The following is a 12,915-nucleotide window of genomic DNA, read 5'->3' on the forward strand; positions in this document are numbered from 1 at the left end:
GGCCATCGCTGGTGGTCGCTCGCTCGTGTTTGCTGGTCCGCGGGCGGCGGCCGGGGCCCCTTCTTGTGTTTCTGCAGCTCCGTAAGGGTCTCGCTCCAGACGCTCGTTCCCGGGCGCGTGTGGGCCCTGCCGGGGCCTCCCTGCTGGAGGCGGCTCTGCACGGGGGGCGCGGCGGTGTCCCCGGGTTGTGAGCGCCTCCCCCGCGCCGTGTGGGTTCCATCCCGTGTGCGGCTGGAGTGGGTCGCGGCGCCCGGACGCGGTGGTGGGTGTGGGCCGGGGGTGACTTGGCGTGGCCGTGAGTTCCCTCCTCCCCGTCGCTTCCAGAAACACAGGATCAAGTGCGACAAGGCGACGGGCGTCATCGAGATGGTCATGGACCGCTTCACCATCGAGAACGAGGGCACCTACACCGTGCAGATCCGCGACGGGAAGGCCAGGAGCCAGTCGTCGCTGGTCCTCATCGGAGACGGTAGGCGCTGCGCCTCGCCGGGAGGGCCCATGCGGCGGCAGCGCCGAGGGGCGCGTCTCACGTCTCTCTCCCTTGGCTGTGGCTGCAGCGTTCAAGGCTGTGCTGGACGAGGCTGAGCTGCAGAGGAGGGAGTTCCTCAGGAAGCAAGGTGGGTGCCGCGCCGCCCGCTCTAGGCTCCTGGGGGAACGCGGCGTCCTGCCGCTGCCCTCACGTCTGCTCCACGCGCTCCCTGTCTCGCCTCCACCTTTGCCGCCACTGCCACCGCGGCCCGTCTCTGTGGCTGCGAGCCTGGGGCAGGGCGGCCAGGTGGGACCCACCCTCGCTGCTCGCTGCCCTGAGGCCCTGAGGCCCCGTCGTCCCGCCGCGCCCCCCGCCCACCGCGTCTCCCCCGCGTCTGGCGTCCCGCACAGTGTGGCTTCCCGAGCCCCCTGGAGGCGCCAGCTCTGTCGTCCCGCAGGCACAGCTTGGGACTCGCCCATGATGCGGGCTGGTGGCGTGGGGGGGGGGTGCGTGACCGTCACCACGCCCCGGTGCACCTGAGCCGAGGGTGCGCCCCCAACCGCAGCCCCGCGAGCCAGTGCTTCTGTTTCTCCAAAAACCTTTCTGTCCCGTTGTCCCGTCAGGCCCTCATTTTGCGGAGTATCTGCACTGGGACGTCACGGACGAGTGTGAAGTCCGGCTGCTTTGCAAGGTGCGGCCTGGGCCCCGGCGAGAGGGCAGTTAGCCTCGGGTGGGGCGGGAGGCCCCTGGGCCGGCCTGAGGGATAGGAGGGGGCGGGTCGGACGTCCTGAGGGGCTGGTCTGAGGGGATGGGAGGGGGCGGCAGGCCAACCGTCGTGTGAGGGACGAGCCCGAGCTGTGCAGACGATGACACCACAGAGCGCTGTCGCTGCCGAGCGCTCACTGACGCCCCTGTGGCTGTGTCCACGAGAGGTACAGGTGCAGAGCCGTCAGCTCGCGCCGCTCACACATCAGATCACGTGACTCAAATGCTTCCAGGCGTTGGCAGTTCTTCGAAGCTCCGTGCCACCTCTGAGCTCACGTCGGGGGTTGGGGTGTGAGGGACCCTGGTAGAGGGGCATCCCCATTGCCACTGGACTTATTCGGTCCTACGGTTTCATCCCCTTATATGGATACGTCCAAAATGTCACCCTGCCTGGAAGCGGCCCCTGGACAGCGTTGTAGACCCTACAAAGATTTCCCATGATTTATGCTGCTTCCAACTTGTTTTTATTGCTGACACGTCATGGAGGTCACCACTCCGCACCCTCCCTAGAGACTGTTTTTCCTTAAAAGCCAGAGGGGTTCGCCTCAACCAGGTTTGTGCCTCTCAGGTCGCAAACACCAAGAGGGAGACCGTGTTCAAGTGGCTGAAGGACGATGTCCTGTACGAAGCGGAAGCGCCGGACCTGGAGAGGGCCGTGTGCCAGCTCCTCATACCGAAGGTGGGTCGTGCCGCTCGGGCAGGGGGGGCCAGGCTCCCGGGGCTTCCTGGCGACGTGCCTGTCCTGCATCTGGCCCCGTTCTTACCCCCGCATTGCCGCGGCCGCAGAGGGAGCGCACCTGCGCTTGCCGCATCCTTTGTCCTGACGCCGATGCTACACAGATGGCATCTCATGGTGGGATGTTTCATTCGCAGTTGTCGAAGAAGGACCTCGGTGAATATAAGGCAACCCTGAAGGACGACAGAGGTCAGGACGTGTCCGTCCTTGAGATAGCGGGCAAAGGTAAAGCAACACCTCCGGGTCCCCCCCCCCCCGGCGGAAATCCGCGTTGCCAACGGGACGCCGCGTCCTTCCAAGGCGCGTCCACCTGGACCCGGGTGGTGCACGCTGTTGGCTCAGCGGGAACGCGGCGCAAGAAAATCTCTGCCTTCAGACCTGCTTCCGCGTTCTGGAAAACTGCCCGGTGTCACGTGTTTACAGGAAATGGTGTTTCTGTCCGTCGTCAAATGCCAAGTGTTCCCCGTTACTAACGTAGTCACGGGGGGCGGGGCAGGGATCCAATCAAACGGAACGTTGCATTTGTGTGGAGTAAGATTTTCTCATTCCTTGGGTAAAAAGTGAACAGGTTCGAGGGATTTCTGGCCCCCGTGAGCCTTTTATGGGTAAATGTCACCGTTTTAATGTGGCATTTTTCAAACGACCATCGCGACTTCCCGTCCCAGTTGAATTAAGTGGGAAGATGCTGCTTTCTGGCGAAAGTGTGCCTCGTAACGGCGCGTCTCCCTTCTCCCTGCAGTGTACGAGGACATGGTCTTGGCGATGAGCAGAGTCTGTGGTAAGTCGGTGCCCGCCGATCTCCGGGAAGGTTGGTGCCGAAAGCCCTGTTTCCTGCGGGGGCACCGAGCGCTGCCAAGGGCGGCCCTGGTGCGGCCCGGGGTCCTCGGTGCCGTACTTAGCACGTGTACCCCATTGAGGCCCCAGCTTGCACTTGGGATGAGCCACACCGTCCGTGGCCTCGTTTCCGTGAGGCCTTTGTGCCTACGCGCCCTGAGCACCCGCGGTACCTGTGCTGGACGGCGGCAAGGACTCCTAAGCCAGGGCTCTGGTCGGGGGCTCGAGGCCCTTTCTCAGCTTTTCGAACACATTCCTCCTCTCGCTTCCCCCCGCAGAAACGTGAGAACCAAGACACGGGTCAGTAGCTGGGCCCCGATCGCCCCCTCGGGTGGGGCCTCGTGCTGAGCGTGCCGCTTGACAGCGGCGGCTTTCCCGAGGCCCCCGCGGCATGTCCGGGCCGCGGCCCTAAGCAGCAGTGCGCTCGGCCTCCCGAGCTTACGGGCGGCTCACCCAGCTCCCTGCCACCTCCTGAGCACCTCACCCCGGTTCCCCTCGTCGCTTCCCCAGAACAGCGCTGCGGGGCCCATGTCCCCCGTGGACTTCCACGTGGTCAGACAAACATGGCCTTGGCCTCAATGGTCGCTGAGGGGCCGCGAAGGCGCGGAGCTGAGGGCGCCGCCCCCCGGGAGGAAGGCCCGGGCCAGGGAGCCAGCGGGTGCCCAGCAGCGGTCCCCCTGTGCTACCCTGTCCGGGGGCAGGGGACACCGCATGACGTGCGCCCGCCCAGGCCAGAGGCCTGTGCCCAGGGCCGTGAGCCCAGCCTGACCTCTGGGGCCGCCTCCTGCCCGGCCGTCCTCGCGGCCCCCACAGGCCCCCCATGGGGACACTGGCCCGGGCGTCCTGGGGCCTGCGTGGTGGTCTGGCCTTGGTCTCGCAGTGACACGTGCGGGTGCCCACAGCGCCTGCGTGTTCCTCCCAGAGCGTGGTCCCCGCCGTCCCCGCTGGGGGACATCCCTTCGCTCTTGGGCCTGGCGGACGGCTCCTCCTCCATCATCCTGTGGGCTCTGCACCTGCCTCCTCCCGCTGCTTGGGAGAGCATCGGGACTGCGGGCGCACAGGCACGTGTACACTCACGCAGGGTCACGCAGGGTCAAGTGCTCACAGGCTCACACACAGTCAACACACAGTCGCACGTGCAGACTCACACTCACACGTAGACACACTCAAAGACACACGGGCTCAGACTCGTGCAGACACATGCAGACTTGCAGACTCACACGCACGTAGACTCACGAGATCCACACACAGGCACACGCATGCAGACTCAGACTCACACGTGCACACAGACCCACGCGTACTCACACACGTAGGCTCACACAGACTCACACTCAGACACAGACTGACACACGTGCACAGACTCACATGTGCAAACACGTGGACTCACATGCATGTAGGCTCACACTCAGACTCACACTCGCAGATTCACACCCAGCCTCCCGGTCACACAGATACTCTCGCACTCACTTGCACACACTCCCACACTCACCTAGAACACTCTCCGTTGAGCCCCCGCGGCCTGGACGTCTTGGGCACTGGTGCTCCCTGCCCCTTCGCTGCAGCCTGGAGGCCCCACCAGGCCGTGCTCTTAGGCCTCAGACATTGTGCTTGATCCCGTCGGGTTTCCCATGAGCCCTCGTCCCGTGATCGGGGGCCTCACGGGGTGACAGGGCCTTGTTTCAGTGTGAGTTGTCGGGACACGGGAGCTGACTGGGTCGGTGCTGGACGTCCTGTGCTGCGGATTTACACGCCCCGTGCAGGGTGCCTGCCTACGAAAGCAGCGCCCGTAGTCGGGGTCTGGGGCGATCTGGAGCAGACGGAGGCAGCCCCGGCTCCAGAGAGGGTGCTCCCTGAATGCCTGCGGCTTCTGGCGTCCTCCCTCGGCCTGGGCCTGGCCTCCGTCCACCGCGTCCCCCCTCGGCCTCCCTTGGCCTCCCTCGGCCTGGCCCTGGCCTCTGTCCCCCATGCGGACTCCTGCCGTGGGCTCCTGCTCCTCTCCCTGTGCCGGCCTCCCTTCTGCCCCGGGCCCAGGCTGCCCCGTTCTGCTGCTCCTCCTGCTTGTCCTCCCTGGTCCTCCTCCCCGTGAGTGACCTCCACAGAGTCTCACGCCCCTGGTATCTAGGGGCCGAGCAGAGGAGGGGCTGGCAGAGCTGTGGGAGCCGCACGGGGGGGTCGGGTGCCCTCAGCTTCCTGGGGGAAGGACCAGCCATCCGGGTGCTGGGCGGGGGCGTCCCTGGGGGCCATGGACACTCGTCTGCCACGTGGGCCCCCCCTGACCAAGCTGCCCCCCCCGTCTGGAGGGCTGGGTCTCAGGTGGGCAGAGAGGCGGAGGTGATGGGGTGTCTGTGCCCGTGCAGGGCTTCCGGGGACCTCCCTGGGCCGCCCCTGCCCCCCCGGGTCCCCACGCCAAGGACTCGTGCCACTTGGTCATCAGTCCAGCTCCCTCCACCGCCGCGACCCCTCACCCCTGCTCCCTGCCTTCGAGGGGGACCCGAGGTCGGTCACCATCGCTGGCATCTGGGTTGCCGGGTGCCGCGTGTGCAGGACCAAGGTCACAGGGCTGCCCTGCGTGAGCAGGTTCAGCCACGGCCGGGGATGCTTCCAGCCGCCCCGTCAGGGGCCGTGCTCACCGTGTGTCTGCGGGACACTCTTCCCTTACGCTCACGTGGGAATAAGCGGAAACTAAAGGACGCCACAGTCACCATCGCCCTTATGTTGGTTTCTGTGTCTTCACACAATGTCATAAAAACAATTCGCTTCTCGCTGTTTGCCACCCGTTTTATGATCGTTATCCAGCTTCTGCTTTGAGGCTGCATCCACAGTTTCTCATAATTACGTGGCGGTTCCTGCGGCCGTGGTTGGGGGTTCGGCGTCTCCCCACATTCAGGGTTGTGTCCTTGGGGGGTTCCCAGTGGTACCAGGACCGTGGGGACACGTGGACTCTGGAGGCTTCAGGACACGGGTCTCCAAGTGATTTTACCGCCATTAGCGTGGGGCAGCCACCATCCTTCTCCGCAACACCTGCCAGTGGCTCCATCAATCATTATATTTTGCTGGTTATGTGAAACGTACCTTCTAGGAGCCGGAGGGGGGGGCGGGTGGACACGTCCAGCAGAGAGAGCTTCGGGGCTGCCACAGGCGGATAGGCGTGGGGCAGACGGGGAGGCCGTGGGCGCGGGGCGGTGGGGGGGGGGAGCAGCCCCCTGCGGTCACACCTGTGCTCTCGGAGCGGAGGCTCGGTGCTGCTCCTGGTCTGACTCGTTCTGTTCCCCGCAGGAGCCTCTGCTTCTCCGCTAAAGGTCCTCTGCACCGAGGAAGGGATACGGCTTCAGTGTTTCATGAAGTATTTCACTGAAGAAATGAAAGTGAACTGGTATCACAAGTGAGTAGAGGTGGGGCTGACGGGGCCGCAGGGGGGGCACGCAGGCCGTCAGGCTCCGTCCCTGGCTGCGTCCCTGGCTGCCCGGCCCTCGTGGCCTCGACGGCAGGGCCCGCCCGTCCTTACCCGGCCGTCCCGAGTGCAGCGCTCTCCCCTTTAGGGACCACGTATTTGAACTCGTGGAAATAAAGGCCCGCGGAGCGGCTGGCGCAGGGGGACCCCACAGGGCCTGCCATACGGGTGCTGCCTCTCGGGGAAGCACTGAGCCGCCTGCAGGGGGGACACGCTCCGGCACCCCTTCTTCCCCCCGCGGCCTCCGGCATGGGCCGGGGTACAGAGCGCAAGTCCCCAGCGTGGCGGAGGGTGCCCCTTCTCAGCAGCAGTGTCCGGGTGCTGCAGGGAGGGAGCTGCACCCCGTGTGGGGCTTGTGCCGTGGGCATCCTGCAAGGGGCTGGCGCTGGAATCCCCGCCCCGTCGGGGGTCACGGGCTTAGTGAACTCAGACCGCGTGCACGTGCGGCTGGGGGATGCGGAGCGGGCCGGGCGGCTGGGTGCCCCTCCCCGTGGTTGGAAGGGGCTCCCCATCGGTGCTAGGGAGACGCTAGATGCATCTGCGGGTCCAGTAGCTCCCCACCGGCCTGCAGAGAGCCATGCACCCATCAGCCTCTGGAAATACCGTGGACGCAGGGGAGGCTCCTCCCTGCGGCTGTGCTCTTTGTGCATCGCTGCCCCTTTGTGTCCAGGCGTCCACACACCTGGGCGGCTCCTCATGTTTCAGGCTTGGGGGGGATCGGCTGACCCCCGGCACAGCACGCTTTTCTCTGCAGCCCCGAGAATCTCTACGTGAAGTAGGATCTTGTACGTGTGCGTGGGAGCGAGGAGGCCTGAGCGCGGAGTCCTCCCCCCCCCGCCCGCCCGCCCCCGCCGCTGGCCACCACCATCCCTGTCTCCCTGTCACCTCCACTCCTCCCAGTCGAATCCCACCGTCTTTGTGTTTTGGGGCACGACTCCTCCCGCTCAGCATAGTGTCCCATCCCCCGGGTCCGTCCACATCCGCAGGTGTCAGAATCACGCCCTTTTTTGGGCCCTGACCTTTGCATCCCTGCTCTCAGTTCCGCGGGGTCATATTCAGGAACTGCCAGTGCCGGGTCACGTGCTAATCAGAATGTTTTGAGGAAAGAAATGCCGTACGGTAAAGTGTTCTCGAGTTTACTATCCTGTAGCATCTTTACATAAATAACGTTAATCACAGTCATTATTTTTACATAAATAATGCAAATGATCGTGAAATAACGATGCATCTTTAAAAAGTAGGTATTAAAAAAATAAAAAAAAAATAAAAAATAAATAAAAAGTAGGTATCAGGTCTGATTTTTTGAAGGTTTGCAGATATGAGCTACTGATGTAGCTGATAAACCTCTAACAGCCAGAAAAATCTGGGACGTGAGCGTCCGCGGGCTCGGCAGGCGTCCCACCAGACGTGGCTCTGCTGCCCTGTGGCTCCCTTGCACGTGATACGAGGTTCTCTGTTGACATGAATTTCTTTCCCTTTTTTTTTTTTTTTAAAGAGATGCCAAGATTTCGTCCAGTGACCATATGAGGATTGGGGGCAGCGAAGAGATGGCCTGGCTGCAGATCTGTGAGCCCACGGAGAAGGATAAAGGGAAATACACCTTTGAGATCTATGATGGCAAAGACAACCATCAGCGCTCGCTGGACCTGTCGGGCCAGGGTAAGACGGTCGTTCCCCGGCGCCTCCTGACGTTGCGTTCCGTGATCCACCGAGAACCCTAGAAGCCGAAACGCTCTGATCGTGTGGTTTTCGTTCAGAGAAAATGGTTTCTCAGTAGCCGGTCCTTTCCGTCGGCTGTTTGTCCGTTCCCACCGGGGCCGGCTCACTGGGGAACCACCCGAGTGGGTGGGCGGCGAGCCCAAACCATTAACCGGCACCACACGTTTCCTTACAGCGTTTGATGAGGCCTTCGCAGAATTCCAGCAGCTCAAGTAAGACTTGCATGGAGTCGCGTGGATTTGCACGTCCGCGTGGGGCCCTTCCCCGGGGGCCGCTCGGCCGGGCGCAGCTTACTGGGTGTGGGGCGCAGAGGGCAGGCGCACTCCTAAAGGACGCGTGCTCGCGATGGACTTTCCGGGCCCATCGTGACCCTGGGTTCATCCAAGTGGCGAAGGTCTGAGTGGGCGAAGTATTCAAGATCTCCCCGAGCAAGCGACTGTTTAAATGTTATACATTTAGGTTCTTTTTAAATACTTAATTTCTTTTCGAGTGATTCTATCCCAGCAAAATTGAGATGAAGGTACAGAGCTGCCCCGTGTGCCCCGGCTTGCGCCCCACACGGCCTCCCCTGCCCCCCGCACCCCCGACCGTGCCGTTGTCCGCAGCTGTGAGCCTGCACGGACGCCGTCACCCGGCATCCGCGGTGTCCCTGGGGGTTCCCTCCAGCTGTGGTTGGTTCTGGGGCTTGGACGGGTGAGCGCGCCGTGCTCCGCCTGCTATGCCTCCCTCCGCCCGCCCTTTGTCGACCACTCTTCAGGGCCCTGCTCCCATCTCCGTCTCCGTGGTTCTGATTTTCCCCGGAATGTCCTGGAGGCAGGGTCGCGCGGCACGTAGGCTCCTCAGCTGGGCATCTTTAGCTTTGTCCTCTGCGTTTAGCCTCCTCCGTGTCTTCATGGGGCCCGAAGGCTCCTTTTTTTATTGCTGAATAATATCACCGTGTTCCCAGCAACCCTCTAAAGATCCCCTCACGGCTTCTAAATGTGTATCTGAGCCTTGCAAGCGCCCAAACAGGAAAGCGGCCACTGGCCTTGCTTGGTCAGTAGGTGTCTGTTGAGCGATGTCCAGACACCCGAGGCCAAAGCAATCTGGGGAATTAGGGGAAAAAAGAAATCTCCAACCTACGCGCTTGAATCCTGAGCTGGTTTCCCTGGGTTTCACCTGCTGAAAGGCAGGGACCGGCCCCAGCGCCCGCGGGGGAGTCATTGGTGGAAGCGCCCACCGTGCGTAGCTCCTCGGGTCCCGCCGCGAACCCGCTCCTCTAGGACGCAGCCAACACTGGTCCTCCTTCCTTTCGCTTTCGTGGCCAGCAAAGCTCTGAAGTGTGTGGCGCTTGTTGTGGCAGCGTTTTCTCAGGACTGTCTTTTCATTCTCCCCCCCCTTTCATTTTTAGGGCAGCAGCATTTGCAGAGAAGAGTAAGTACATGTTGCATTACGGTCACCGAGGATTGTTCGGGGTGGACAAGGGCCTCGGCTTTAGCATCCCGGTGTGGGGCATCTGACGTCCATCAGCACCCTGCGCGCCCCAGGGGAGAACCTTACGTGACTCCCGGCACCCACAGCCCGTTCTTTTGCGAGGTGCTCGGGCAGGTGTGGCCATAGGTAGAGGACGCACAGCAGAGGCGCAGGAGACCAGTTGGCCACACTCGCAGGTCCCAGGGTGGCTCGCCGCCCAGAGCCCCACAGAAGCCGCGGTCATGAGGCAGAGGCAGCAGTGAGGGCAAGTCTAGACCATGGCCTTCGTGGGGCGTCCAGGGGACTGGCGATGCAGAGGTGGTTCGCTTGAATGACTTCAGGGAGCTTTGGTCCGTGGGGAAGGCCCGTGGATGGCTGGCCCCGGCCCTGGGATGGTCCAGGCAGCGGAGTATTGCTTTGGGTGTGGGGACAAGAAGGGGGAGGCTGGGGCTGGCCGGGGCAGGTCGGGGAGGTGGGGCAGGTCAGGGAGGCCAAGGCAGGTTAGGGAAGGCCGGGGCAGGTCGGGGAGGCCGGGACAGGTCAGGGAGGCCGGGGCAGGTCAGGGAGGCTGGGGCAGGTCAGGGAGGCTGGGGCTGGTCCGGGAGGCTCGGGCAGGTTGGGAAGGTGGGGCTGGTCAGGGGGCTGGGGCAATTCGGGTGGGTCAGGGCCTGGAGGCAGGCAGGTCAGGGAGGCTGGGGTTGGTCTGAGAGGCTGGGGCAGGTTTGGCAGGCTGGGGCAGGTCGGGGGGCAGGGGCAGGTCAGGGAGGCAGGGGCCTGGGAGGCAGGCAGATCAGGTTGGCCGGGGCAGGTCGGGGAGGCCAAGGCAGGTCGGGGAGGATGGGGCAGGTCAGGGAGGTGGGGCAGGTCGGGGAAGGCAGGGGCAGTTGGGGAGGCCGGGGCCTGGGAGGCAGGGGCTGGTCCAGGAGGCCGGGGCAGGTCTGGGAGGCCCGGGCAGCTCAGCACTGGCTCTGGGGGGCCGTGTCCTCGGCCAGGTTAGATGTCACAGCGTCCTCATATGCAGACAGACTAGGCTCCCGGCAGCCCCCGCCCGTGGGAAGCCCCGGCCCCCAGGCCCAGGACCCCCCCTCCCTGCAAAGCAGGTCGTAGCTGTGTGTGGTTCCACGGGTGGAGCCTGGTGAACTCATGCCAGGCCCTCGCTCCCCGTGGGCGCTCACGGCCGCTCCTGCACAGGGCCCGCGACCCCTGGACCCTGGCTGGGGCTACCCCGCTCCCCGTTATGGGCGCGGTCGTGGGCGCCCCTCCCTGCATTTTGGTGCTGCCCCGCATGGGACCCTCCCCAGGGACACCCCACCCGCCCATCGTGTTCTGAACCGAGCCGCCTTTGTGTTACAGATCGCGGCAAGGTGATTGGTGGCCTGCCTGACGTGGTGACCATCATGGAGGGCAAGGTAAGGCCGGGCAGCAGGGCGCGCAGTCAGGGCCCGCGGGGTGTCGGCCGTGCAAGGCGGTCCCGCTCCTGGGCGTGGGGAGCCTGCGGAGGGGACTGCGTGTTGCTCAGCGCCCAGGGGCAGTGACTGCATGGGGCACAGGCCAGTCCCCCACTCCCCGGAGGAAGGGGGCACCACCCGCGTCCAGGGCGACATGTCTGCTCAGCTGTCGAGATCATTTTGGGATTTATAACGGGGACCCCTGGCTGGAGGGTTAGGTCGCTGGGGTCGGTGGAGATACTGACCCGTAGGTGGTACCTGTGGCCTCGGGACCTCGGTCAGTGTCCAGGGGACACGGCCAACATTCTGGGGTGTTCAGGCCTAGAGAGCGGCCGAGACGGGGCGGCCGAGCCTTGGGGCTCAGCCCCTGGGGCACCTCAGCCTCCGTGGTGCGTTCACGGCGTCCCATCTGCTGGCCATAAGGCGACGCCTCCTCTGGGTTCGCCGGAGGAACCGGGCAACGCAGATGCGTGAGTTGGAATAGGAAGGAAACTGAGCCACGGGCTCGAGTGTGTCCCGCAGGTGTGGCGTTCAGGTGCCTGTACGTTGTTTCACGGGCTGAGCCGCGGATTAAAGCCGGGGACACGCAGAAGGACCCCCGGTCGTCCCTGGCAGCGCCCCAGCCCTGCCCGCCGTATCCCCCGTGGGTGGCAGAGGGTCACCGAACCCCGGGGCACGCCCCTTGACCTCTGTGCCCCTAACCCTAACCCTTCTCCCCCCATCTGCCTCCCAAAGACCCTGAACCTGACGTGCACGGTGTTTGGGAACCCTGACCCCGAGGTGGTGTGGTTCAAGAACGACAAGGACATCGAGCTCAGCGACCACTTCTCGGTGAAGGTGGAGCAGGCCAAGTACGTGAGCATGACCATCAAGGGCGTGAGCTCCGAGGATTCGGGCAAGTACAGCATCCATGTCAAGAACAAGTACGGGGGCGAGAAGATCGACGTCACCGTCAGCGTCTACAAGCACGGGGAGAAGATCCCGGAGGTGTCGCCGCCGCAGCAGGCGAAGCCCAAGCTCATCCCGGCGTCGGCGTCGGGCCCGTGAGGGGCGCGGGGTGGGGGGGGCCATGTGCTTGCTGTGAGGCCCCGCGGCCCGTGCCCGGCTCACATGGCCCTTCTGACCGGGCACGGGCACTGCTGCTGTAGGTCCCCGGGCGGAGTGTGGGCCGCTGGCCCCGTGGGCGTGGATCCCGTGGCCGGGCGGGCGTGGGGGCCACGGTGTCCCCGTCCTCGTGGCTCCGGGTCTGGGTTGTAGAGCCCTGCACGCGCCTTCCTGGCTGCGCTCCACTTTCCCACGCTGTACACCAATAAAATGTTGAACGGCACCTGTGTGGTTCCCGTCAGCCTCACACGCCTTGTCCTGCTGGAAGGCGCGGCCTGCGGTCCACGGAGGGGAGGGGGTCCACCCGCGGGCCCTCCAGCGGCCTCGTCCCCGAGGGCTGCGTTCCTACTGGCTGCGGGGCCTTCCCAGCTCGTCGCAGCAGCTCTGCAGAGGAAGGCAGATGTGCTGGCGGCCACGGTCGGTCCCCTGTGCCGACGGCCTGGTTGGGGGTCTCGACGGGGTCGGGCGTCCTCCGAGGTGACGAGCGCGGGGCCGGGTGGCCGCCCTGGGCCTCCCGGGGAAGGTCAACACGTGCAGCTGTGCAGAGCCTCTCTTCCAGCTCCTTCTCCCTTTCTTGGGAAGAGGCTGAGCTCCCTGGGGTGCCGCGTTCCTACGTCCATGGTCCAGTGTTAGATTAGACGTGTTGCTTACACAAGACACTTTGGTTTTCAGAACATCTCCTCTCCGTCATCGGGGCCAATCCAAAGTCCATGAGGTCGTGTCCTATTCTCCTAAGGTCGTAAAAGAAGCTCTGAAATTTAAAGGCGTCCCTGATAACACCAGCTGGCCCAGCAGGGTTTCACTGCAGGTGAAGGGAGATTTTATTTTATTTATTTATTTTATATTTTATTTTATTTATATTTTATTTTATATTTTATTTTTTTATTTTATATTTTATTTTATTTTATTATTTAAATTAAATTAAATTAAATTAAAT

General features: G+C 63.6%; 1 protein-coding gene across 2 annotated transcripts in view; it reads left to right on the forward strand.

The window, feature by feature from the left end:
• MYOM2 (myomesin 2) overlaps positions 1–12,201 on the forward strand; it is a 52,972-nt gene extending 40,771 nt beyond the window's left edge. For both annotated transcript variants that reach the window (XM_041752096.1, XM_041752097.1), the window contains exons 26-37: positions 325–469; positions 558–617; positions 1,093–1,160; positions 1,803–1,913; positions 2,108–2,195; positions 2,710–2,748; positions 6,081–6,186; positions 7,751–7,914; positions 8,150–8,186; positions 9,365–9,387; positions 10,780–10,835; positions 11,610–12,201. In XM_041752096.1, the coding sequence (XP_041608030.1) occupies positions 325–469; positions 558–617; positions 1,093–1,160; positions 1,803–1,913; positions 2,108–2,195; positions 2,710–2,748; positions 6,081–6,186; positions 7,751–7,914; positions 8,150–8,186; positions 9,365–9,387; positions 10,780–10,835; positions 11,610–11,921 (1,209 nt within the window). In that variant the 3' untranslated portion in view covers positions 11,922–12,201. The remainder of the gene's footprint in view (positions 1–324; positions 470–557; positions 618–1,092; positions 1,161–1,802; positions 1,914–2,107; positions 2,196–2,709; positions 2,749–6,080; positions 6,187–7,750; positions 7,915–8,149; positions 8,187–9,364; positions 9,388–10,779; positions 10,836–11,609) is intronic.
• Positions 12,202–12,915: the final 714 nt, after the last annotated feature.

The sequence above is a fragment of the Vulpes lagopus genome, chromosome 4 (genome assembly GCF_018345385.1).
Source record: "Vulpes lagopus strain Blue_001 chromosome 4, ASM1834538v1, whole genome shotgun sequence".
In the NCBI taxonomy this organism is placed as follows: Eukaryota; Metazoa; Chordata; class Mammalia; order Carnivora; family Canidae; genus Vulpes; species Vulpes lagopus.